General features: G+C 44.5%; 1 protein-coding gene across 1 annotated transcript in view; it reads right to left on the reverse strand.

Annotated features, from left to right (window-relative positions):
• Window positions 1-588: 588 nt before the first annotated feature.
• AFF1 (AF4/FMR2 family, member 1) overlaps window positions 589-27,428 on the reverse strand; it is a gene marked incomplete at its 5' end in the record, with an annotated part of 66,093 nt that continues 39,253 nt past the window's right edge. Inside the window, 17 exons of the mRNA XM_008947663.1 lie at window positions 589-710; window positions 3,133-3,362; window positions 4,781-4,824; window positions 4,927-5,020; window positions 5,634-5,705; window positions 6,877-7,013; window positions 7,844-7,907; window positions 8,901-8,992; window positions 10,018-10,264; window positions 13,641-13,735; window positions 15,688-16,605; window positions 19,237-19,393; window positions 20,820-20,857; window positions 20,984-21,038; window positions 25,890-25,941; window positions 26,290-26,326; window positions 26,910-26,996. Of these exons, the coding sequence (XP_008945911.1) occupies window positions 589-710; window positions 3,133-3,362; window positions 4,781-4,824; window positions 4,927-5,020; window positions 5,634-5,705; window positions 6,877-7,013; window positions 7,844-7,907; window positions 8,901-8,992; window positions 10,018-10,264; window positions 13,641-13,735; window positions 15,688-16,605; window positions 19,237-19,393; window positions 20,820-20,857; window positions 20,984-21,038; window positions 25,890-25,941; window positions 26,290-26,326; window positions 26,910-26,996 (2,541 nt within the window). The remainder of the gene's footprint in view (window positions 711-3,132; window positions 3,363-4,780; window positions 4,825-4,926; window positions 5,021-5,633; window positions 5,706-6,876; window positions 7,014-7,843; window positions 7,908-8,900; window positions 8,993-10,017; window positions 10,265-13,640; window positions 13,736-15,687; window positions 16,606-19,236; window positions 19,394-20,819; window positions 20,858-20,983; window positions 21,039-25,889; window positions 25,942-26,289; window positions 26,327-26,909; window positions 26,997-27,428) is intronic.

The raw sequence follows: 27,428 nt of genomic DNA on the forward strand, positions 1-27,428 counted from the left end.
GACAGCAGGTGGCTGACAAATGCAAGAGGGTGAAGTTGGAAAGCAGGCGAGGCAGACCACTTTGCTGTTCTTGTAACAGAATGCGGTTTGGTGCTGATGAGGTTGTGGATTGCCATCTGAGGAAGAAAGACACCAAAGATTGCATACATGCTTGCAAAAACACCTCTCCGACGTCTTCTGGGCACACAACTGTTGCAGACTGTGGGATGTTGCATAATAACCTCTTGAGGCAGATTTCCTTCTTGTCGGCACTTCTTCATGTGTGATTATTGTCCTGCTGGTTATTCGTAGTAGAAATGTTTACAGACCATCAATACTCTGAGCTAGTCAGACAATTCATTGCACTTCATCATTTTAAAGGAAGGTGCCATCAGCACTGGGGCTTTCCTCCATCTCTTCTTTTTCAAGGCAGCAAAGTGCTACCCCAAAAACCACACTTCAAAGTTTTTCCAGTGTAGCCAGATCCCTTCCACCCTGACTTATTTTCCCTTGCAGGTGCTTTGTATCCAATGATTCAACAAGTTAGACTGTTTCTGAGGCTTCAAAAGTGCAAAAAAGTTCAAGGTACTTAACCACCTTGAGCACCAGTTAAGGCGTGTTTGTTTCCAGTCTCAGCCACTGCAAACCCTGCCTCGTGTAGTGCACCAGCTCAGCCATGCTGCTGTTCAGAGCCAGAACACACGTCGCCGCGCCGAGCTCAGCAAAAAACTCTGCAAAGAGGGGAGGGAAAATTGGTTGGTTTTGCACAAGAAGCACCTGTGGGAGATGAGGAGCAACAGCAGCAGCACGTGGCCGGCAGGTCCCACTGAGCACCCTGTCCTGCAGGGCTCAGCAGTTCCAGGGGGCTGGGAAGTGCCACAATCACACCAGGCAGGGCAGGGGAGGGAAACGCACTCCCGGACGCAGACACACCCTCAGCTGTAGGTGGGCAGAAGTTTGGGTGTTCACACCCCAGTCCCTGCCACGTGGTTTCCCCAGATTTTAAACAGGCCATATCTGAATGTCTTTCTGAGTGATGCCACAGTTGTCGTTGCACTGGGCCCTTGCCTTTGTCCATCCTCAAACCTTGGAAACATCATGATTTCTCAGCTGAACAAGTTTAAACATCTGTGTATCTTGCCAGGCTATACAGCTCTGATTTGAGTTGCTTGTAGCTGGGCATGACAGGCAAATTTAACAGAATCCTCCTGTCCTGCCACTGGCTTCAGGCATTGTGCTCCTCTCCCCCACGGGCAGCAGATGGCTCCTGCAGCATATCTGAACCTGCTGGGAGGTGCCCCCAGGCTGCTCACCCTGCTCTGTGCTCAACAGCCACCTTCCCTACCTGCCAGTGAATGGGCTTGACCCAGTCCCTCCGTCCTTCCAGCCTCTGTCATATTGCCAAGTACCTTTCCAGACACTGGCCGCTCAGCTCTCCTCTTTTTACACACAAACATTGAACCTGGAGACTGAACATTTCTGCCTGGCTGTGCAAGGAATTCTTCAGGAGCAGAGAACACAATGCTTTCATTCTAATACTTTCCAATTCAGAAGCAGAGAACACCTTTCCCCCTGATTTTCCTGCCTTTATTTATGAAATGAGTATCAATTCCCTTCCTGGGGAACAGAAGAGCTGTAAGCAGGGATAAGGAGTCCAAACCCCCTGCCTAAGCAAACAGAAGATAACCTGATCTGTGACCCACCAGAAGGCATTTCAGCTCTGTGCAAGTGACTCAGACATCAGCTACAATAATTGCTTTGCATTAACTTATGACTTCCCTTTTTAAGGACATTTGATAGCTGAAGGCTGCTGCTCTTCTTATGCCCTATGAATTGCATAAAAGAATCAAGGATGTGGCAGGGTTTTTTTTGTAGTTTTAGGTACTCAGTCTGTGTACCTTCAAGTATCTGTATGTTACATTGAATATCAACAAGTTGGAGCTCTGAAATTCCTCCACCATCCTGAACAGTGACAACTGCCAAGCCTACATGAGTCCTTACTGTTCTGCACAGATGCACTCCCCTGGGAGTATTTACTACCCCAGGCATCATTCTCCTACGTGAAAATGGCAACACAAAACAGGTTTTTAATTTAGTCTTTACTGATGCAAAATTGTGCTCAGGCTGCCCTCCCACAAGTTTTCCTTCATGACTCATTCCTCTGGCTTATGAGCAGCATCCACTGCTCCTTCCATGTGACAGTCTTTGATCAGCCTTTTGAGGCTATAATCCAGAATACCACAACTGCTGCTGTGAGCACAGGTTTGCTCAGAGGACAGCCATCAGCTGGAGTTGTTTTATTCAAAGGTGACTCACAAAGCCTTCTGAATTTCAGCAACTGCCTCATGAGCACATTCTTAGCCTTCTGATAATTCAGCTGGGCACATTGTGCTTATTTTCTTCTGCGAGTCTGCCAACAGATTGTGGCAATCCAGCCCTGCACTCACAGTGGCTTAGTAAACTTCATGGTTTATGAAAAATAACACTGCAAATGACATGTAAGATGGCAAGTTACAGACTGACCTGACCTACTGTAGGACTTCTGCTTATTCACCACTGCTTGTACTGTAGGACAAGACAACATTTTTAACAACAAAACTGTAAAAACAAAAAAGTAGCAGCAAACTTAGGAACTGTTATGAGCAAATACTGGTCATGCTCTCAGCAAGGACTCCAATTCAGGTGCTGCTCAGTTTCTCCGTTACAGAGAGAAGCTTGCTTCACTGTTTTCAAGACAAAAGTACCTGGAAATTTGACAAACAAACTAAAATACAGGGCCAGAAGGCTGTTTTTAAAGAAAGTGAACCAACTCAGGAAAGCTAAGTGCCTCAAAGAGAAAAACAAATGGCAAAACCCCCTTATGATGTTACCACCAAGTGAGCTGGCTGCTCTCCTGCAACTGATACCCTCATCCCTTAGCTCTTAGACATTTGAGGATGCCAAGACAACCATTTAATTGGAACATCCATCAATATATCACCATCGAGTACCTCTGCCAATTAGCTGCCAATATGCCATAGCTGTCTAGTTCAACATATTTAAATGCTTTGATCTTTAGGTATGGTGTTTGCTACAAGGAACGTCAGGGTTTAAGCGAGTACGTACACAGAACCACAACACCTAATGCAGAAAAGACAGGGGGGAAAAGCTTACCCTTATTCTTTCTGGCCAGTGCATCAGCCTGTTCCCAAATATCATACGCACAGAGGATATGGGAAGTGATGTTGATGTAGGAAGAGGTGATGCTTGGGATATTACAGGGGATGGTGACTGAAGAGCCAGTGCTGTTGCCACTGCAGTTGCTAGCGTTTGATCCTGGCTGAGAACTTGTAGAACCAGCAGGAGAGGGCATTGGAGAAAGAGGAGAAGGCATGCCTGTGCTTCTGCAGGAGAAAGAAACATCATCAGAACATTTAACTTCAGTCAAAAGTCTTGCCACAAGACTCTGTCATACCAGGAGCTATCTGCTATCATCCAGGTCTGCAGTATGGGGTGAAGTGTTGAAAACAGAGATGTGTTCAGCTACATAAGTAATTGTCCTTTGAATGCCAGGCCAAGGTTTTTGAAGTGATTTGTGACTCCAAAGATTCCTTTTGACAAATGAAAACGTGGGACTACACATCAGAAAGGGCCACTCATCCACCTTCCAAAATCTGCATCTACTTGTGGAAGCCTTCACCAGATTATTTAAGTGTTTTTTTCCTAATGACTTCCATTTCAGGCACACTGCAGCAGCCCACATGGAGGCTGGAGCTTTCTGACAGCTAGTCAGAGCAGCCAGGTCAGCCTACACACGCTTATTTATAGCCCTAGGGCAGCTACATGCTGTCAGCTGCCCACCTTCCAAACACGGGCTGGCTTCACCACATTGCTTCACCCCCACCACTTCAACCAACCTAATTTTAGTCACTGCCATGAGAGGACTTCCACCACTGCTTTTGGGAGACCATTTACTTCCCAACAAAATACACTGTGCAAGGTGGTTGAAAAATATCTGGAATTTCAGCATCACTATTAAAGACCAAACAACCCTCTCTCATTCACACAGCTTGAAGGGGATGGGTGTGGAGCCAGGTAGCTACCTGCCAAGTGCAATTACCACAGCACACAGATAAACACCTCCTTACTCACTGTCATTAAAACAGAGGCCCAGTCTGCTGGGCATCAGGCCAAGCACTGCGAGGTGACAGCTTGCCATGTGCTGCCACACACACAGCAATGCTGCTGCAGGTCCACAGAAAGGACAAAATGCTCAATAACTCAAAAATCAGAAAACGAGTTTCTTTTCCTTAATTGCTGACTGAGCTAAAGAGAAAGGTATTAAAGTGTCACCTCAAAGTTATACTACCACAGGATGAAAGCACAATCCTACTAGAGAGTGGCTGGGGAGATAGGGACAGTATCCCATTAAGTCTAGAGGGATCTCTAACAGAACAAAGGTGACAACAGGGGCTCTGAAACAGCACAGTGAGGATACTGTCCTTGCTCCCCTAACTTGCTTCTCTGGTGAAGAACTGCTCTGCTTGATACATGGTAACTCTGGACCTTGTTACAAAAAACAAACAGAAGAAAAACAAACCAAAACTATACAAAAAAATCCCTAACAACCCTTTCCAGTGAGAAAATACGAGAAAAAGAGAGCAGTAACACACTCATGCCCGTAACAGGGTGATTTCGAGTGGCTTGAAAGAGCAAGTGGTGAGGCACTCTCAAATGCAGCTTGCAACTCAAATACTCCAGCTACTGTTTATGCTCACACTCTTATAGAACATATTACCAGAGATGTATATTTAAATCTTACCTTGCAACACATGGAGAAGGTGCTTGTGTTACTCTGGAAGAACTCTGCAGCAAGGAACAGAACTCCTGTTAGGTTTGGGCTAATCAGCTAACACCAGTACCTACTGCAGCCATCCAGCTGGCAGCTTAGTAGCACACACGCCCTACCTTAAAGTGGTCGTTCAGGATCCTGGAATACTTTATTGCAGTGTCTTTTTTGTAACAAAACATTGCCATATGCAGAAGGGACTGGCAGCGCATGCTGTGAACAGAAACACACCCAAATGTCAGCGCCTCTGCTTGCTGTAGCCTGCTCGGCAGCCACCAGCCCTGGGGAGGGTCAGGCACACATCCTCTGTGCTAGGAAGTCAAGAAAGCTCAGACTTTCTCCTCCTCCAGCTCATCTTAAAAAAATGACTCTGTGAAAAAAAATCAAGCGGAGAAAAAAACAGACAAGGAAGGGCCACGTCTGGTCTTTTATGTAAACAGATGCCTGCCCTCTTATAGGTGCCACAGGAGGAGTAAGGCCTCATTCAGAAGTGCCTTGGCTATATTCAGCTGCACCTTGGCCTCAACCATGGGCAGCCAAATAGCATTCTTTCAAATAGCATTCTTTCCCCATAGGTGAAAGCCCTTATGCACTCTCCAGTTACCAGCAGATCAAATTTTAGAGCCTGTGCCTTTCACGGGTGGTCCCTTGGGATACCCCAGCTCACTTCCAGTTCACTCTGCTTTTTATACTGTGAGGGTTTTTTTTTTATCTTGCAGAACTCTATTTCCCATTTAAATCATTCCTTTGCCCCTGAAAGTAATGGGTATATCACTCTATCAAGTCCAAAAACAGAGCATGAAGGCACAGAAAGCCAAGTACGCACCATAACACAGCAAAGATTTTTTCGTGTGCAGATGCTGAGGAGTCCATAAAGGGTTTCAATGTCATGATGAATCTAAGGAAACAAAATAAGCAGGAACTTGTCAGTCATCAGTGCTCTGAAGTCTCACCGTTTACAAAACAACATGTGCTTGCTGTTATCTCAAAGACCAGCCCAAAAGTCAACAGCCTGCCCGTAGCCCCAGCACGGAGCGCTCTGCATGACCCTGAGCAGAGGGCTGCAGCCCAAACGCCTCGTTTCCCACGCCCCTGTGGGACCCACTCTCCTCTGGCATCCATTAATGGGCAATATCCCTACGAGCAGATGCCCCCTGTGGGCCACCTACAGGCCTGGGGCCCAGAAGAGATGCCCTACTACTGAAGGTGAAGTATTAACTCAGGTTTTTCCGGACAAGACAGACATCTTAGTGGAAATTTTTCTTTTGGCAAAAACCAAATGAGCAAATCTCCTTTTTGAAAACAAAGCCACAACAGCATCTTGGACGTACAGTCCAAGATCAGAAAGTAAACAAGGTAATTTAAAAAGATTGAAATCTATCACAAAAAACACCCCGACAGCTGTTTCAGCTGTAAGGCAAGAAGTCACATCAGCTCTCAAAAGCAATCACATAATGTGTCATTTCAATATGAATAAACAGATACAGCTGTTTCTCCTTTATTCAGTACATGGTTCCTTGGGTTTGCTGCCTGTCTATGTCATACTACCTACATACTATGGCTGTGAAACTAAATGGGGAAGGGTGCTAAAAGAAACGCCATTAAAATGTACTGGTCTAAAGACACATGGGGGAAACCAGTAAAATCTGGCTTCAATCAAGCTGCCAGACACCTGAGGCACAAACTGTTCTTTCACATGCTGTATTGCTGCTTTGCCTTCTTTAACTGAAATACTGCTGAGCTCACATGCAAAAGCAACTTCAGATCTGGATAAAGTAAAAACTCCTTCATGTCCTTGACTGGCATAACCAGTGTCCTTTGGTGCACCTCAGCTGCAAGGCTGACATGCTGAGGAGGACAGGGTACCTACTTCTTCTGATAAGCACTGCTGAAACATTTCAAAGGATTTGTCTCTGGTGCCTCTCAATGGCCTGTCTGGTGCCTGTACAGCAACCTGAACTCTGCTCCAGGGTGGGAACTCAGAGCTGACACAGCTGCAAACAGGCAAGGTAGCTGACCCTTCCCCTCCAGACCTGCTGCCCAACCACCCCCCTTTGAGGGCCACTCACTTGATGAGCTCTATGGTGTCGCTGATGATGCTGTAAGCTGATTTTGGTGCTGGTGCATCCGATTCCAAGGCAACCCCATACTCAATGAAGGAAAGGGCAGCATCTAGATACTGAAAGGCCTTTCCAGTCTTGTTGGTCTGTTGGGAAAAAAATTCTGATTTTTAGACTAAGATAAAAAGGACTTATCTCAAGTGTGCCAGAATTCCTTTTTTCTCCCTAGTTAGGCAGGATATGAAGGAAGAAAAAGATGTGGGTCAGGTCACCAGGGGATAATTTTCACCACAGAAGCCCTAATACAGTCTCAGTCACCAGCTTTGTGTGCTCTGGCTGTTTGTATCTCTTCCTCTTGCTCAGTGTTTTCCTCGAGTCATTTATTATCTTCACATTTTTTGGATACTATTGTTTGCTCCTGGAGGCTTTCCCTTGTGAAAGGTGGATATGGGCTTTTCCACTGCAGTGTTCTCTCACTTCATTTTCACAGATAAATGGCAAGCAGCAAATGTACATCATCTGACTGAGTCATAATTAGCAACAATTAGGTCAATTCATGCACACTCTTAACTGCACATAGCAGAAAAAGTCAGTTACATCTGCAAAGGGCATTTCCAAGTCCCATTCACCAGCAACACAATTACTGTCAGGATCCTGACATTTCAGATCGTACAGCCTTGAAACCAACTGCTCCATTCACCCCACACGGGCTCCGTGACATCTCTGCAGAGCAAACAGCTGTGCTGACCTCAGACAACAGCAGCCCTGAAGCCTCTCCTCTAGGCACCTTCTGTACACGTGTTTGTAACGGAGGGAAGAACCTGAACACTTGGCAAATAGAGACAGCCTCCCCACGTAGGAGTTGAACACAGCCCAGACGTGGAGCAGGGAGGTGCTGTCAGCCAGTGAAGCCGATTCACATGCACACAGGTATCGGGTCTGAATGCAAGAGCTGGTGAATGCCTCCAAGACTTACCATTGCATCAGCTTTGTGCTTCAGCCTCTTGGCCTCTTCTATGTAGTATTCCATCGGATGCTGCCTGAATTGAGCACAGAGAGAGGAAAAACAGACAACAGAGGAAAAGGGTAGGATAATTATCAGTGTTACCTTGTTATGTAGAGAGTGCTTTGAGACCAAACATCTCATTTTGTTAAGTCTGTTAGAGCCTTATCAAACATGTTATAATTACAATAGTCACTGAAAGAATGTTGTCTGCATGTTCAGAAATACACAGCAGTTGAATGCACAGATAAAATGAATTGATTTATTAAAAAATGCATGTTAGAATAACATTGAAAACTTATATTTCAAAATAAAAAAACATTGGAGGTTACACTACTATGAGGTCAAGTTTACTTCTCTCCCATGGAAAGAGTAGTTACATGGTCTCCTATCATTCCTCAAGTACAACACTGCAAATACACTTTGACTGAAACAGATTAAACCTTGCAGTTTAGTTTACACTGTGACCACACATCTCAGGCCAAAAGTGCTTGCATTCAAACCGTCTGCTTACAAGAGCTATGACCACCAAGGCTTCCATAGGTCTTGGTCTCAATCAACACATAAATGAGGATAGTTGGACTGCACACAATTTTGTACACTGGGATATCCATTCCCTGTGCAAATGGCATACAGCCACATGTGCCCTACAAGTAAAGCAACTAAGGAGTCGTGCCTTCTCAGCAGCAGTCAGCTGCATGCTCAGCACCTTGTCACAGAGGAGTCTGCCACTTGTCAAGAACCAGAAACTCAAAACTCATCATTTGTAAGCAGGCACAAGAGACAACTCCTCTCAGCGTTAAAAACTACCTCATTTCTAGAGTGGTTTCCCTCAAACCAAGAACTGTTGCAATGAGACCTTTGCTTTGTGGTGGCTGGGATAAGTCCCAGAGAAAGCAGTACAGGGCAGGTCTCAGACACCTCTCCCTCTCTCTCTCCTCCCAAAAGAAGTGCTCATTAAGAAGCTGTCTCCAGGGCCAGCTCCATGTCTTCAGGAAGTAGAAATGAGTGGTGGAAGCTAAAAACTTACTTTTCGAACTTGAGTTGAGGTCTCCTTGGCTTGGAGGTACCATTTGGCAAAGAAGGCACTGGGAAAGGATTTGTGACATCACTTGCAGATCCCTGAAAAAACACAGAGTAGAGATAAGGCTGACTGGAGAGACATCTAAACCAATTCCAAAGCCTGGCTTTCCTAAATTTCAAGAGAAAATGTCTATTTGTCCCACGCATAGTCTGTTCTCCAGGCTCTCTCTCTCTTCTTCTTCCCCATCACCTCCTCTAATAATAGCAACACCAAACTGGCTTCTTCCTTGACTACATCTAAGTCTTAATACCATTCAAACTCTTCCCACACGTGAGGAAATTAAGTAGTAGGTTTCCTTACAAAAAGGTTAAGATAGCAGTAAGGCTGCAAGCAGCACGTTTTTCATGGCCACTAGCCAAGGCAGGAATGAGCAATATCCATTCACACTTATTTCCAGCTTAATTAACCACACAGCAATTGCCAATTCTCCATTACTAACTACATTACAAGGAAAAAGCAAGCAGTGAGAAGTAAGCTAATGCAGTGTGCAGAGTCTGGCTTAACAGACACACATCAACATCCTAGAGCACATGCACCTTGCCACCAGTAAACACCAATATAATTGAATTGTACAACCCCAAAATGCAAAGATCCAGCTGCAAGGATCACTAATGCTTTTGTAAACAAGCTATAAAACCTTACACCCAGATTGCAGTCAAAAGCACAGGTTGCTAGCTTCTTCATTTTAAGCAATCCACTCTTTCTTTTTTTGTAAACACACTTATTTTTACACCAATATTGTACTTGCAGTTGCCTATGGTCAGAAACAGTTACTACCATAAACATGACTCTACTGCCCTTGGTTTTTACATGGTCACTCCCCTTCTCATTATGTTCCACTGGTGAGATGAAAACAGATTATGGAAAGTCAGCAGAGAAGTTCCAGTGCAGGCTTTTGGACTAGCAACAGTCATTAAAGGGGCAAAAAATGCTTCAAAGAGCTTTCTCTGGTGGATGGTTTATCTTCCCTCCTTGTTAATATCCTCAGAGCACGTTTCTGAAGAGAATCACACTGTGCCCACAGGTTGCAGGAAACGTCCCACCAGCCATAGCAGATACCTACTTTGATACCCTTTGGCAGTTCAGCATGATTCCTCTCCACTTTCTTGTGCTTGGGCAGCAAAGGATCTTTGTGGTTGCTCTTGCTCCTGGCAGTGTTATCCATGGCAGGCAGCTCACCACTCTCATTTAGGGGTCTCTTTTGTGCCACCTTTGTTGATTTTGGTGCAGGATATGCAGGAGACATGGGTGGCAGTGGTGGTGGCAGCAGGAGATCTTTCTTCTGGGTTTCAAATGGAGTTTTTGATGTTCTGGAGATGGGAAGCAAATTCAGCAATTGGGATCAATATGGTGTACATACGGAGGGATTTTTAAAAAAACTTACACCGTGTACCAGTTTCTCAGGAAGTGAGTGATGACCTGTTAACATAAAGAATCCAACAAAAGCAAAATGAAACTTCAGAGATTGATTGTGCATTAGATAACACATCTTCAGCTGCCAACAACATACAAGCAAGTTGCTTTTCAAGCAAGAACAAGACTCAGGACTTATCCTTGGAGTAAAAACTTGCAACCAGATTATCAGGATGTTGCAAAAAAGGCATCCCTCCAACAGAGTTCCTTTTTACTGAAAGAGTGAGAGGCAACTACAGCAACTAGAATCCCTGGGACAAACCACCCAAACAGGCAAATGAACTGTGGCACTGCCACTCTCCCCCCGTTACGGCAGAGGAGATCTTCTGTGGCCAGAGACACTCATCCTGACACTTGATCCTGCACATGCTTTGACAGAATTAAACCGAGTAGTACCTTTAAGACTTGCCAGCTCAACTAGACAACACTTATGAAGTTGAGAGGATTCAAGTGAAGAATGCTCACTGGAAATGCTGTGCTTCTAAATGGCAGGGACTATCACATGTACTAACATGGTGGTTAGCAGGTTTCTGACCATCTGAAGTTAGGTTTATGAGGAAACTCTGGCAGCTCTAAGCAGCACTAAATCTAAACTTTGTTTCATCACTGCTTATTTGCATCATTTTTATTCAGCTTCTCAAAGTTCCCAAGAAAACACTGTGCAGTGAATCCCAGCTCATAACTGCAACATCAGAAAAGGAAGAAATCAAGTTAAATCCAGTAAAAAGATTGAAGTGTTGCACATCTTGTTTCATTCTACTGTGCATGGGACAGTCCTGCCCCTTTTCTACAATCCACTTTTCCCATGGTACAGTCCCTACTCGCTGCACACACGCTCCCCAGCTTCACTACCCTGGTACAGCTGATGCTCTGGAGGGAGCTATTTTACAATGTACAGCAGCATCCTCTGCCCTGATCCAGAGCTCTCTCTCCTCAGAAATGCAGCCTTTCCCTTCCCACTCAGGAAGCCAGAACATGGCTAAAAGTGATGCTCGTTTTCACTCAGAAAAAAAAGGAAGAATGAAGCCCAGAACTGAAGCTCTTCCATTACCACCACAGCTGAAATATCCCTTCCACCCAACTAAGTGTTCATTCCAACATCTCGCTGCTTTAAGAGTATGCCAGTGCTCTCTCTGCAGAAAAGCAGCCTAGTCGTGCTGTGAGGGCACAAACCCCAATGCTACACACCAATCCAAGTCAATAACTTAAATTCAGGCCACAATGAATGCAGTAGCCACCAACTTCATCAGCCATGCGAGCCTCTCCTCTCAGGAACACTGCCCGTTTGAGAACATGCTCTGGGAAGCATTTCCTCCAGCAAACACTTAGCCAAAATGCTGGCAGTGTGCTGCTCTGCAAACAGGGCAAGTGCCAGCAGCTCTACCAGAAGCACTGCAAATGCTATGCTGGAATACACGAAAAATTCCTGGCCACAAAGACCACCTGCCATTCCAGACTGAGTCACGACTCAAAAGGCACACTGGTTGTGGTTCGTTAGGTCTCATACAGCAAAGGCAGAGACAACACGATGATTGCAGTGGGGAAGAGAAATACTTACTGCCTCTGCTCACCTACAGATACACATCTGTGTTCTGGACTAGGCTTTGCACATTTTACCCTATACAAATCTGGGCCAGTGACCATGAAAAGCCTGTTGGCACCGTGGCATCTTGCGTTGGTTAGAGAAAAGGGAAGCTGCATATCCACGTGCTCCTGAAGCATCACATCTCAGCAGCTTTGCATGGCAGCAGGGTGAGGAACCAGAGGTCTGCAGCAGCCATCCCATTCACCTCTGCTCTCAGCTGGGAGAAGGCAGGTGCCATCCAGCACAGACACTGTCAGCACCAGCAGCCAGCAAGTGCTATTCAAGGCCTGTAGCCAGTGACAGCAAAAGTATCTGAGGAAGCAGACAGTATCAGCATTATCACCCGACTTTTTTCTTTCATCAGGACCTGCTCAATTAAGAAAACAGCCATGAGCACCAGGTGAAGATTTATGGATATACAGTTACACATGGTACACTGTCCTTTCCCACGAGGCTGTCAGAACTCCCTCTGCTGTGGTCATAACTGCTTAGCCACAGGAACAAGAGTCACAACTTCTGGACCAGCTTTCAGCTATTTCACTTGTCTACAGGTGGGAATCTGAGCAAGCAACTCAATTTGTCTGCACCTCAGTTTCTCCATATACAAAAATGTGTTCACATCACCTTCTCACCCTACAAAGCCTAAGAGTTTAAAGGCATGTGAACTATCATGAATCTGATAAAAACATTCTGCTGCTTCCCCATGCATGAGAGCACAAAATTCCCCAAAATAAGTATGAGAGCAGAATCTAGAATGCAGAACACACGAGCAAAGAAAAAGTTCATAGGACCACAGAATGGTTTAGGTTGGAAAGGACCTTTAAATGTCATCTAGCCCAAGCCCTCTGCAACGAGCAGTGACATCTTCAACTAGACTGCAAGCTCTCTTGCCATCCCCTGAAGCCCCTGAACTACATTGTGCAGAACAAGCACACCTTGCCAGATCATCTAGGGCAACCATGTGCTGGCAGATTACCACCACTCTAGTTTGGAGAAGGAGGAAACTCCTACACACCAGTAGGCAGGCAGTCTACCACGCTGTTTGCAACTCAAGCAATACATAATCTTTTTGCACAAATTTGTTTCCTTGCATTTGGTCTGAAAGACTGGAGTGCAAATCATTGCCTGCCAGCTTAGAAGGGAAAGTAGCACATGCACCACTAGCAATTAAACATCTTGCAGCATAAACAGATTTTTCGGAGCTACATGCAACATATGGACCAGAGCAAGCAGCAATGTAAACTGCAGAATGGACAAATTTGTGTTTAAAATGAAGTCTCCACTCCCATCTCAGCTGTTTGAAATCAGTACAAATGCCACATTTGTGGCAGTCAACACTTCTGCAGCAGTGTAAACCAAGTATGGGAGGACAACCAGCCACTGAAACATCAGCTTATGCTTGAATGATTAGAACCATTATCCTCAGCATTACGAACCAAGAGGAAGATAGGTGACACCCAAGACTCACTTCACATCTGCAACAAACAAAAAGGTAAATAAAATACATTCCCCTAGCCAAACGGTTGGTTCCAGGATGTAAGGACAAATCTGCAGCAGATGAAGTTTCAGAGGGCACATTATAAGCAAATTCACAAGTATACGGACAAGAGATAAAGTTGATTGCCTTAACATTTTAAAGAAAGACCCATTTTTATGCATTATTCTGCTACCCACCAGCGTATACTCACTTCAATTTACTGGAGTCTTTGTTAGCTGAAGGCTGCGATGATTTTGTTTCTTTTTCTGATTTCATTTTCTTCCTATCAATCTCCTCCACTTTCCTCTAACAAGAAAAAGAAAAATATGACTCAGGTTTTGAAAGTTCATGTGAAGAACAGACCAACACAGCTATGTTTTATCAATTCTGCTTAAAAAAAGATAAGATATTGGAACCAACTAAGCAGAAACGCAGAGCACAGCAGATATAGATTCCAGGCTCACTGACAAGTATCCTAAAATTACATCTAATCTACTTTTGCTTTAATAAATTAATTATTTTGTATTGGCCGGGATGGAACCGCTAAACCTCCTGTTGCTAGGAGTAATCAAAATTAAGGCACAGCCATTGCTGAAAATAAGCATTTCATCTGTTCTGGATAGGCTTTTTTTCCTGCTTCTTCCTGTATGAATCCTGTAGAAATGTATTCAGATTCCTCTTGGCAAAGGCATGAACTGCAAGCAGTTGTGTTTTGTGATGGGAAGGAAAAAAACTGTATTCACAGGAGAGTTAGATTACTCAAGATTCCCCAGATGTGTTGGGTTTTTCTGGCTTTATTAACAAGAATCTGACATAGGTGAAATTTTAAAGAGTTAAAATCATTGCCATTGTCTTCCAAAAGAACAGGAGACATTAAGGCAGAGTTGTAATAAATAATAATTTTAATTGCACTCCACAGATCTTACTTTACAAAGTGTGAAAATCATCAGCTCATCTGAATGAAACATTTCAGAATAATTTTCTATGAGCCAGGAAAATGTAAAAGAAGCTGCACTTATCAGTCAGCATTCCCCACAGTGCGCCTGGCGGTCCCAGAAAGCATTCCAGGACTTCGTCCCTCTCCAAGAGCACACCCAGGTTTCTGTCACTGCGACGGAGCTCAGCGGGCTGTGCTTGGCACAGTGTCTCTGGCAGTGTGCTCAGGGCAAGGCTCCAGCACCCACATCATGTCCTTAGACTGTGCCTGAGGTCGAACCCCAGCTGGCTGCCGTGAAGCCCGAGCCTCCGAGGACAGGGATGCACGCCGAGATATGGACAGCGAGGCTTTGAGGTGAGTCCTCCTGCAATCAGACACTCAGACTGCAAATGAAGACCTGTCTAACATCAAATAGCTCCTCTCTTGGGTCCTCAAGACAGCAGGAGAGGCGACAGATTTCCTGCCTGTTCACCTCTCTCCCACTGTGCTGTATGAAGGGCACTGCTGAGCTCTCCCACAATTCTTCACCGTCTCCCTGCTCTTCTCAGTTCTCCCCCACGAGCAGGCAAAGTTCAGAAAACTGACAAGACTAAATGAAACCCACATGGGAACCGTGGTTATTCACCCATATGTACTGAGCCACCTGCTCTGTGAGGAGGACCAGAAAGGCATGCAGGCACTGAAACATCCCCAGGGAACAGCGATCCACCGTACGGCCTGCTGCCAGCTCTGGGCAGCTGAACTACCTGGCTAGAAGCGTATCGACTGTCCCCTTCAGGACTGACCTTTCCAAAACCCACTTGTGAGTGACTACCAAACCAGTTAAATAAAAGGTTGTCCTGTAATTCAAGGGTAAGCAACCATTGTAGCTGAAGGACTCTGCAATGGGCTCTCTGGAAAGCCCCTCAGTGGACCCAGGCATCTTTTAAGTGTTGGCGTCTGTGCTGCTTCTGGAGGGGAAAGGACACAGCCCTACACAGCTCTGCTCAGGTTGAAAACCAGAGAAAACAACAGATGCTACTAGAAGGCTGGCCAGCTGCATGCCAAAAGCTCCTCTGACATAAGAGGGCTGGGGTTTTGATGTCTGAGAAAACTACTATCTCAAGAGAATACAGCAAAAAAAAAAAGCTTTAAAACATCAAAGTATTTGTTAGCTTGCAGGGCTTTTCATTTGCTCAGCTGATGACTTGTGACCAAGGAACATCTGTAACTTTATGGGAGGGAGTGTAAAGGTCCCAGCCTACGAAGCAGAAACGAACACTCCATATGGGTTTTTCAAGCACCATGTTGGTTCTTGTACAAACCCACCTCCACCTCTCACCTTCCTCTTTTGAAGGGTCTTGTCAGGAGTGTCTGTGGTTTTCCTCTTCAAGTCCTGCTTCCTTGCACCAGAGAGCTCCTTGGCCTCTGCTTTCTTCTGGTGACTGCCTTTCCCAGAGGGCTTGGGGACTCTTGACAGAAGAGGAAGATGTATTTTGACCATGAGGGACTGAGGGACGGGGGAGTCCCTCACTGGCGAGAGCAACTTATTCTCCATGACAGGTAAGGGAAGTTTCTCCTGGTGAAAATCCTCTCCAGTCAGGACAGCAGGCCTGTGGCTGCTCGTTCTGGTGGGCACTGTGCCCTGGCCTTGAGGAAGAGGACTGAGAACAAGATGCTCCTGGGTACTGCCAAGGAGAACATCTCTCATGAGCTTGGGGTCCAAGGAGGGTTTGGCATTGGCCTGGTGGGGGCTCTTGTGCTTTCTGTTCTCAGGGGGCTCTCCCAGTGTCGGCTTCAGGTCTTTTCTGTTACCAGATTTTGGCTTCCCTTTCGTTTTGACTTTGGGCTTGTCTCTGGAAGGCTGGTCTCTGACCTCAGAAGAGCCAGAGTCACTCTCCACTTTCAGGCCTCCCTTGGGCTCCTCGTGCACCGGGGCCTTGCTGGGCTTTTTAATACCCACAGTCTGCCTGGGCAAGGGCTCCCCAGCACGCACGGGAGACTTCTGGCAGTTGGGTCTGGCTGGAAGAGGAGTGTCCCAAGGAGCCCTGGCCGCTCGGCCGCAGCCTTTGTGATGAGGCTCCCGTGGCTCTGAGTGCTGGTGGGAGGAACTGCTGCTGACATCCTGCCCCTGCTCTCTGTGCTCCTCACAGCCATCCCCACGGGCCACTTCGCCGAGACTCTCTGTTGGCACTGCTGGTGGGTTCACCTTGGTTAGCCAGTTGTCGAGCTGCCACTTATTAGAAGTTGGTGCATCAGGCTACAGACAAAAAGAGAAAGGAAAGATGCAAGACCGCTGCCTTTATGGGCTGTTTCCACCCTCACACAGCTTACCACAGCCTGGTAAAATTTCCCCTTACTGTTCAAAGACCTTGCAAGTGAAAGACCATGAGACAGAGGGGATTCTCTAGCATGTGAACAGCAACACTTTAGAAACACAGACCTCACTTGTGTACAGGATCAAATGTGTTGCACAGCACTTCTGGATCTCTGCTAGCCCTACCTGCCACTCGGTAAGAGATCATTCTACATGAAGGCTTGTCACTAACCATCATCTTGGTTTGTCACTAACCAACACTGTTGTATAATCAGACAACACATTAAAAAAGCAGCAATTGTAAAAACAGATTAGGTGCTGTCCTTACAATGCTTTTGAAGTTATTTGGATATTCACTGCTTTGAAAATGGATGAGGAGCTGTGCCAGCTATCAGATCTCACTGAAGTCTGACAGGTAGGCTGTCAGGCTCCTGTAGTTTAATCTAAAGAAATCCATTTACCCCAAGAAATTATATAGCTAGCACACCACGTTCAACCTCTTCCAAGTCCTCTGCCTACACAACCCAACACCAGCCTCCCTCTGGGTCAAACAAGGCATGAGCAACAACCAAGGTGTGAAGGCCTCTGGAGTCATGGAAATGTTACAATGTGGTTGCTACAAGCTCTGCCTAACCTAACAGTAGTCTGACGAATTACAATAAAAGCAAACCCAACTAAGCCTAAAATGGACAAGGGAAGCTGCAGATCAGGGACATGATTCTCCAGGGCCCATTCTGAAAATACCATGCATGACTTAAATGTGTAGCTTACTATCTGAGCAACATCAGAGCATAGCTACACTCCTGCCCTCACTGATTCTCTCCAGCCACAGCTCTTGCTTCTAAGAAGAGCCACAACTCTTCCCTGAGAAGAGAGAGCCTAGTACATAAAAGATTTTCCAAAGCTAATGAATCCCTTCTGCCCTAGTTTTCTTTTCTATTCGGACTCGACTCACTGCACAACCTGTGAATAAACAAGACATGTCTTCAACTGTGATTGAGTGAGTCTATCTAGAAACCTGGTTTACCATGGCTTTGTAAGTAAAATTAAATCACAAATTCCACTAGATTTTTCAGATAAAACAAATCTGCTTTAATTTAGTTAGAATTTTAATTTACTAGCCTAGCCACTGAATAGCTGTATTTCTTTTTTTTGTCAAGCACTATAAAAACCTAACCAAAAGTCAGCTTTGGTTTATAATGTAGGTAGCTATCAGAAAGTGGCATAATCTGAACCTTTTCTAGCACTTCTACCAGTGGTTACCTGGTTTGTGATCTACACCATCATACAGGTTTTCCCCAAATCTAACAGATATTAAGAGACTTTAAAAAAAAAAACAAAAAACACCCAACCTATGCCTACAGGTCCTAAAGTCTATGCTTTTGCATGCAAAGAACTGAATATAAACAAACGAGCCTTCTGCACTAACTTGCTCCTTAAGCACTCTGGATGAACAGCTTGCTGAATAAAAAGAGAAAACAGTGAATGGCAAACAGATAGGACCTCACTGGAGTGAGAAGGATCTTACAATTTGCTATTTTCAGGACAAACCAGGTAGGATTTGGGAAAAGAGTTTAACATCTGTTTCCTTCCAAAGACTTCCACGTTGCAGAGGACAACATCTGTAAGTGAACTGCTGGAGGTTAAAGATGTATTAGATGTGAGATGAACAGACACCTTCTCACAGCTCGTTTTCTGAAATTCTCCCTGTTCATCTCTTTCTAAGGTAAGAGAGAGGAAAGACATGGATGGGGGGAAATAAACTGCAAGGTTTCTGTGCTCTGTGAGAGCACCTCAAAACTGTCAGTGACTGGTTTACATCAGCTGTGGTCGACAGAATACAACCATGCACTTCCCACTGGCCTTTTGCAAGCTGCAGGGACCACCTGACACCGTGGGACACGAGCATTTCTGCAGCAGGTTTTTAAAAGGTGCACGGTCTCAATTATCAGACGAAGGCAGCAAGTTCTGTTTGCCTGCCTTTCCCAATAAAAGCCCCAGAAATGCCAGTGCAGCACTACCAGAGTCAAATTCAACAGAGGAAAGTCCAGGCACATTCCAGCCCCTCCTGCAGGTCTGATCACTTCAGCTGTGATCTGGGAGAAGCTGAATCTGTCACTCATGCACAGAGCTCCAAGAAGGCAGCAGGTCTTCTTAATGTATCAGGAAACAGGTTTCACCCTGAAGCAGCCCCTAGCCTCAGCCCCCAGAAAAGCTGTATGGCAGAGGTGGGCCTCACACCCCCGACAAGCCCTGTTCCTCATCTGTGCCTTGTGTGTCACCAGTGAAGGCAGCAGTTCCTCCAGGAGTGCCAGACAATGATGCCAAAAAGAGAACGGGAAACACTTCAAGGTTAGGCACGTGAAAGTCTAATTATGCTGCTACTAAGGGTTATTTCACTGGCAAACTACAAGGGAAGCAAAAGGGCAAGAAAAATCTGATGGAGCAGAGATGTCAAGGGGACACCTGAACGATGGCAGTGTTTCGGGTCTCATGTCCTGACTGCACTCAGACGGCAGAGAGGCTGAGGCAAGAGGCTGTACTAAGCAGCCTCTGCATTTCACTGGCATTCACCTCGGGTGCTGATGCTCTCGGAGGGTCGTTGGCTTCACTGACACTCGAGTTGCTCTCCGTGTCTGAGTCTGAAGAGCTGTCTGAGTCACTGCTGCTCCCTGACTCCGGGCTGCTGGAATGTGCTGATGCCACACTCTTAGGCTGGGACTGTAGGGCACTGCAAGGCCACCATGAGATAAAATTAGAAAGCAGCATGGGTGAAGGCTACTTATTATATTGACATGGTAGTATTAAAGAAATAAAACTGAAACCCCATGGTTTGGCACTGCGAGGAGAGGGAAGAAGGCCAAAGAAGTGCATTGCCATACTCCAAAGATAAAGCACCGGAATAAAAAACCTCTGGGAATTCAACCTTCAGCTCTAATCCAGGCAGAGAAATACGTTAGCAGGACGTCACTGCTGTGATGTGAAGCTGAATTTAGCCAACCAAAGCTTAAAAACCAAGCAAAACATAAAAGTGCTTTTCTGAAAGCCCCAAAGCTCAAAATTTCGCAAAAAGGTTATGAGACAGAAACATACGTTCCAGGATGGTTTCTCTTTTTTATATACACCTTCTCAATTTTTCACTTCTTCATCTATGTTACTTGGTCAAGGTGCTGTAACTGTTTTGTATTTTTTTTAACAGTCATTTCAAGTGGAATCATTCTTTGAAACACCCTCCCCTACTCAAAAATCTTTTCCTCTGACAATGTCCACTGACAATGGGAGTGGATGGAACTGAGGGAAAGCCATGACTTCTATGCACAGCTTTTTCATTTTTAAATGGGCTTACAAAATCAAAATGTTGATTTTTTTTTTCTTTTTTACTTTGAACACTGTTTCCCACATCGGTATCAATGCACTTGTATGATTTGGCAGCAAGCTCCTTGCTGATCCAAACTGATCTCATGAGAGCACTATTTCAAGAGCTTGCAGGGCCGCAGACCATGCTGAGGACTGGCAAGCCTTCCGGCAGGTCTGACCATCACCCTGTGCTCGAAGAATCTAGATATCAAACTAAAAATGTATGACATTGCTCTCCTAAAGAAAAAATTCTGAGCTTCTTAACCTTTCTTCCTCTAACACCAGCACGTGGCTGTTCAGTCTGCCTTGAATACTGCTTCTCACTATCAATATGTGGCAGGAACTGCTTTTCATCAGCTGCCTTATCAGGAAGGGCTGAAACCACCTCAGTGAGTCAACTTAACCCTTTTCTGTTCACTCACTTGGCTGTTTTGGGCTTCCTTGTGAACTAAAACTGGACTCCTATTTCACCCATCATGACTACAGCTGAAAACCCCACTAGCTCCAGAGTGATCTACATATACACTGGTAATGGGAAGGAGGAGAAAAGAAGGGAAGAGCTGGGGAATTAAAATTTTGGTTCATAAGCAAAATCCAGGATGTCTGCATTATTAATTTCTAATTGGAGCTTTTCATAAAATCTAGACCAAATTTTCACCTGCATCTTCACGCAGCTAAAAACTAAAGCCTCTACCTACCAGAGAAACCAGGATCTCTTACCCATATACCCCATATATAAAGAGTAAGTTTGTTTTTCCCCCCCATTTAGTCTAGCTAGTAGTTTGGGAACAAACCTGTACCTTGGACGAGCAAGTGAAGAAGGTGCCTTTTCATCGACCTGTTTTGTTCACAAAAAGAGGAGAGGGGAGGAATGGTTAGCTTAAGGACATCAGAACAATGCAACAAGTTGTGATGATTTAAAAGGATGTCTGTGTGCCTAGTGTATAAAACATCTAAAACTGACTTGGTCGTCACCACTCTCTTCACTATCACTGAGGTGCAGGTCATCCTGGAGCATTCTGAAAGACAACCAGAAGATAAATATCAGCCAAAGCAGACACATATTCAAGCAGCAGACACTGAAAAAGACTTGATTTGTACTTGCCAAAATAAACCAGCCTCCCACATCCTTTTGATTATTTCACATGCTCAATCTGCTAAACCCTGTCATTAGCTGAAGGAATGACAGGTTGGTAACACTCAGCCTAGGCAGTTTACTGTGCTTCCCAACTGATCTCAGGACTTTTGGCAATGGAGGTCCGTACCATTGGCTGCCATCTACAGACAACAACGCTGCAGTTCTGTGAGGGGAATGCTCTTCAGCAAAGGTTCCCTAGCACACTAACACAGCAGGGCAGGGTGGAGCAAGTCTGACCCTTGCACAGCAAGAGACTAGATGGTATTGCCCTGCACCAGCTCCCCGAGGGACAGAAGGCATCACCTTTGCACCAGCAGCTGGGCATGTTCACACTCCCTTCTCTCAGGGGCTGCGAATATTTCGTCTGTCACAGGGGTTCTCTTTTTGCTCCTGAAGGTCAAGCCTATCTCCTATTTCTTTACTACACCATGAACCTCATGCTCCTGCACATCTCAGTGGTGACCACAACATTGAGAAGTTAGATGTGCACAGCAGCTTACAAGTGGGGAGACAGGAACTCTGTTTCAGAAACCCTATTTCAGCAGTAGGCTGCCTGCAAATGTTTCCCAAAGCATCATTTAGTTCTCTGCCTGCATTACCATGTCCTCAAAAGACTGGAAGAGAAGGATTTGTGGGGATGGATCCAAAGTCCTCCTGAACTATTATCCTCCTCTTTGGTAACCATGCACGCATCCCAAAAGGACTTGGAAAACAGACAGGCAAGACTCTTGCTATTCAAAAGCGCAGTGATTCAAATCTTGAAACCAGCTAGAGACTTGACTCCTCAACACAGAATTACACAAGTGTCACCCCAAAACTGGGATAAAAACCTTGGAGCTGAGACAGGGATTTTAATCAATCAGGTCAAGACTGTTTACTTCACCTCATTTCAAACTAAAGGCTCTCAGTGAGAAATTTCTCTCATGTCCAAATAAGAAAACTAAGCCTCCAACCCCTCATGACAACACTTTTTATAGCAAGAAAACAAATATGAAAGTTCCCCAGTGAACCACATCACCTTGGAAAAGTGGGGAGAGAGGGGGAAAGAATTAGCGTTCCTGAGGCTTGTTAAGAAAAGGAGAACTACACAAATCTTCACATTCTTTTAAGCCTCGTGTCAAATTATGAGCAAAGCAAAAAAAGATTTACAGCTCTGTGGGCCACCTCTAATGGCCCCAAGCCGCTTGCTTGTATGATTCTGTGACAACAGGAGTAAAAACCTTGAATAAAAAAGTGATTCCCGGATTTACACACTGTCCCCACTAACTAGACAAATTATTTTATACCAAAGCAGTCGACATGCACAGAGAAACTTTCACTGAAATAGGGCCATGTTTACTGCCAAAGCTGGCCACAGCTCCACAATGAGCATTTCCACAAACTGCAGTGCTGAACCTGCCCTCAGCCCACAGAGCAGGACAACAAGAACCCCCAAAGGTCTCCTGTGTCCAGCAGTACAGAGCCAAGCCCTCGCTGCACAGGTGACACCTCCTGCAAAGGACCCCACAGTCCCCAGGTACCTCTCACTGATACAGGAGAGGTTCTCAGTGCACAAGGGCCCTGCCTGACTACACTCCAAGACCTACATACTTTTCATGGTCAGGCATTTTGACTTTGCCATTGCCCTGGGACTGTCCTCCTCCATCTCCCAGCCTCCACTGCCTCAGTTCTTCATATGCCCTCTCAGTGAAATCACCTCCTGCCTTTTCTTTTAGAGCGAACCCTGAAGGGAAGGCCTGTGAGACACCACCCTGGGAAAGAAGGCCCCCCCATTTCCCCCAGCAGGGAGCTGCAGCAGTTGCCGTGGGGCTGCTGGGACAGCAGGAGGAGGAGGAGGAGGAGGAGGAAGGAGGATGACAGCGCAGCCGCTCTCCACAGCTCCAGGCCCGTCGGCCAAATGTCTACTGGCATCTCAGTGAGTCCTTCTTATTCTCTTCCTGACCTGTTAGGGAAGTAAGTCCCTCAAAGGTGATAATGAACCCACTGCCAGGGATGCTAAAAAGTTCTGGAAGTGTTTTGGGGTTTTGTTTTATTTTGCTTTAAGAATTATGGACTACGGATCTATTTCATGTGGGCGTAAGAGTGTAAAGCAATGAAACGCTACCTAGATCCTCTTACAAATCCAATTTAACAACTTGTAACAGAAAGGACTGTCTTTTTCACCCAAGCTGCTGGTAAATAAAATAAAAGAACATTGCAACTACTTAAGTTCAATTTAGGATAAAACCTTAAATGAGTCACACTTCTGCAAGGGTAGATGAAGACAGTTTTCCCAAAAGGAAAACTATTTAACAATTTGTTAAATAGGCTAGTTAAAGAAAATAAATCTCCTTTAATAATTTTAATGTTTTAATTAGCTCATGAGTTAGCAGATGCCAAGTTTTAATTTGCAGGACCCGTTGATTTGCAGCATATATACACACCATTCATCTCTCTGCAAAGCTATTTAAAAAGAGCTCTTTCAGCAAGAGAAGCAGCACTAAAATTAGTATTGCTTGCCAAAAAAAACCCCACTGGAAGCGCAGGCTGGTCCCTCTCTGCCAGCTGGGTTAAAGATGCATCACCAAGAATGAGCTTGGCATCTCCCCTTTTAAAGGAAGGGCTCCTTCCATTCCAGTGGAGGCAGGTGCTAACTCTGGGGCTGTATTCAAGAACGAAAGCCATCTGGGAAACCCTTGCTTACTCTGCAAAGCTGAATGCTTAATTTGGGCACACAGATGCACTGGGATTTCAACTTATAATTAACCAGCACAAACACTGTTTGTTTTCAGACAGCTACACTTTGTAACAGGAGCTATTCTAAGCAGCTGAATTTTCAGACAGTCACGTGCACTTTGAACACCAAAGCAAGCAATCCCTGTTGTGTTGTGCAAATGAAAACAAAAACAAAAGTGACGGGATGCATCAGTTCAAGGGAAAGATGCAGAGGAAGTCCCTGGGCAAATCTCACTTGACTCCATTCTGGACACACACTTAAGCCACTGTTCCTCCTGCTTCAGCTGCCTTTGCTGACTGTGGGTACAGGTAGCTGGCTCTGAAGTGCCCAAAAGGACGGCAAGTGGAGAGGGGATGTTGACTAAGGACAGAGCCACATACCATGCCAAATTTACAATTCTGGACCTTTGGGTAATAAAGGAGTCTTTTTAAGGTTCTTGCCTACAGTAAGAATCTCCTGTCTCTGCCACCTGGCAAACTGACTGAAGGGAAGTTTTACAAGCAGCTGAGAAGAGCTGAAATAAAGATGGCGGTTGTGGGGTAGCTGAGGATGAAGGCAGAGCCTGGAGCAGTTGAAACTAATATTTTTAATAGTACAATGGAAATTTCCAGAAATTGTTCATGAGAAGCAAGCTGGGGGGGAAGAAGGAGGAGCAAAATAAAGAATGGCTTCATAAAGAATGGACTGCTCAGCACGACACTATCCCATGCTCGCAGACAGCAAGGGCTGCCCTGCATGGTGCCAGCACAGGATGAAAAGGGTGGTTTTACAGAGCTTGAGTGTAAAATTCTCCAATCTCAACCAAGTTAGAGAGATGCTCTTCCTCTTACTTGTCCAGTTCTGTTTGCTGTTTTTAACTAAGTTGTTCATGAGAAGAAAAAGGAAAAACTGAGAGTAAGCTTTGTAGTCTGTAGTTTGCAGCCTTCCATGAACAACATATTATGGAGTAAAATGACGTCTTTATACATCACATGCCCTGATAAGCATTTAATGGTTTGGCAACTGCCCTGCACACAGGCCTCGTAGCCTTCCAGACATGGAAAGATTTCTGTTTATTACTTGGGGCTCAGAACCTATCAATGCTGCCATCTGGCCAGGTTAATCCTGAAAGACTAACGTCAGCCCACACAAAACTACTTTCAAGCAATTTCTGTAATTAACTTAATTAAAAGAAAACTAGTTTCACCTAGGCAGTACTTGTAAAACTTTTATAGTGATCATGCATAAACACCTTACACTGAGACTCAAATTCTAAGAAGCTGTCTTCTGAGAGAAAACTTAACGTGATAGGGAAAGGAAGAAATAAATAAGGAAAATAGAAATACATAAGTACTATTTTAAAAGCTACAGAACTTTCACCTTCACCTCACTTTACTAATATTCTAATAATACTAGCTAATATTCTAATAATATAAACTGAGGTTTTTAGAAAATCAATGGGAATTTTTTGCTGCTGTTATTGTTGGTTGGTTTAATAAAAATAGAAATGAAGAAAACATTTTTTAGAATACTTTTTCTTTGGAAATTGCAGAAAGTTATACTATACAATTGCTTTAAAACCTCACCCCTACTTTTCATAGTTTTCATAGCTGTAGCTTTGCTAGCCCTCACAGACTTCAAAGTGGCATGTAGAATAGATCAGATCCCTGTTTGCATCCCTTATGATTTATGCCGGTTGAACACATTATTAGTAGTTTGAATAGCACTGAGTTTGCCAAGATGTTAAGTAGCCACTGATGAAATGAGATGAGGCAAAGAAAAAAAAAAAAAGTCAATCTGGTATATTAATAGCCAAAGTTTTTTTTCTTTGGTTGTGCTTTGTTTTTAACAGTCATTACAATAACGAAACAGTAAAGTTTCTGTTTGTGAAAATTCCCTGCATTGAAATTCTCTGAGAAATATCAGACTGATAAAACCTTAACCTTTGGAATCATCCAGTAAATCAAATTTTCAATTAATTCTAGGTTCTCTTAAGTGACTGCACAGTAGAGATGGGAACCGAGTCTGGTTACTTACGATGTTCTTGGCTGAGAACCAGGCAACGTTTCTGAAGGTGTGTCATGCTGTCCTGTGAATCAAAAATGAACTGGTTGGTTTGATTTGCCTCATTTGCAGCATACTTTACCCCACGGTCTCTGAGCATCAAATTGGAAAGTCACTTCCTTTCCAGGATGTAATTGTTTGCCATTGAGATTATTCATCACTCAAAGGGATTTCCGAATGAAATACTGCTTGTTCTCTGCTGAACTTCTAGGGAAGGTCTGTATACCTCTCTTAAGCATTTCCTAAATTCATCACTATTCAAAAACCACAGGAAATCATGCTCCTTAAACAATGTAAGTGTTTGATGTTCTCAACACACAACACACAAAGCAGTCAATACACAACAAGGTGTTTTCTTTAGATTTCTACTTACTCTGAATCTGTGCTACAGGCCCAACAGGCTGTGATTCCTAGAAAGAAAGAACAAAGTGCAAATTGAGAATAAAATAAATCAACTCTCTCTTAATAGCAGCATATCAATGACTTGTTTTCTGCATATTACAAATATTTTTGTTGACAATAAAAATAAAATGGTTTTTTTTGGGCTGCAACAGAGATGAGATGCTTAGAATGTTCCTAAAAAGCAGTCACATTTGAAGTCCACAATTAGAACAAGTGTGTAAGTAAGTTATTAAACCTTTATTCATTCACCCTCCCCTCTGGCTCAAACATCCTACAACTCTAAAAATACTGAGCTTGCTTTAAAAATAAAAAAAAAAGAGGAAAGATAAATATGCTACCATATAGCCCACTCAAACAACTACTCAGAAGCAGAGTCAGATCTAATTCTCAGTAAAACAATGTGTTGCTAGCAGCTGTTATACAACTTGAGATCTGCTGTGCTTTCATTTATCTGAGAACTTCTAAAGATAATCTCTCCTAACAGCCTTTATCTATGAAAAGGGAACAAAATCAGATGAAAACGCACGAAAGAGACAGAAATTTAATTTATCTAATTTAATCAGAAGCCCTGGCAAAAAGAGGATGTTTTACCTTTGTTGGGAATGGAAATTTGGAAGGCTCTGCTGTACTAGGCGTGTGAATAGCTGTCAGAGGAGGTGGCCATGAGTGTGTCATTTCCTGGAAAGAGATTCAAAGAAGTGGCTTATAGTACTTTTGCAGATAATACACAGATAATAAGTTCTCTGCTTAAGAGATTCACATGGATGTACCAAAACAGTCCTTGTCAACTCTATCATAAACCCAAGAGACAGTATCAGAGCAAGACGCCCTCCTCTGAGCACAGCAGCCACACCATCAGGAGGTCTTGCTCCTTTTCTGGAAGCACACTTTCAGTTCCTGAGTAACAGCAATCTCAGCAGAGCCCACAGACAGTTAAGTGCTTACTCTGCTTGCAGGATTAGGCCTCAGCATTACAGCTATCACAGTTAAAAGGGAAAAGTAAACAAAACCCACATATGAGTAGTTCTGGAGTTTTCAAAGCATGTGACTTTCTGTTACAGAAGTTCTTACATCCCCTTGCAGCGAGAACACTCCGACAGGCTTTTCACC

The sequence above is a fragment of the Merops nubicus genome, unplaced genomic scaffold, assembly GCF_000691845.1.
Source record: "Merops nubicus isolate BGI_N331 unplaced genomic scaffold, ASM69184v1 scaffold34300, whole genome shotgun sequence".
Taxonomy (NCBI): domain Eukaryota; kingdom Metazoa; phylum Chordata; class Aves; order Coraciiformes; family Meropidae; genus Merops; species Merops nubicus.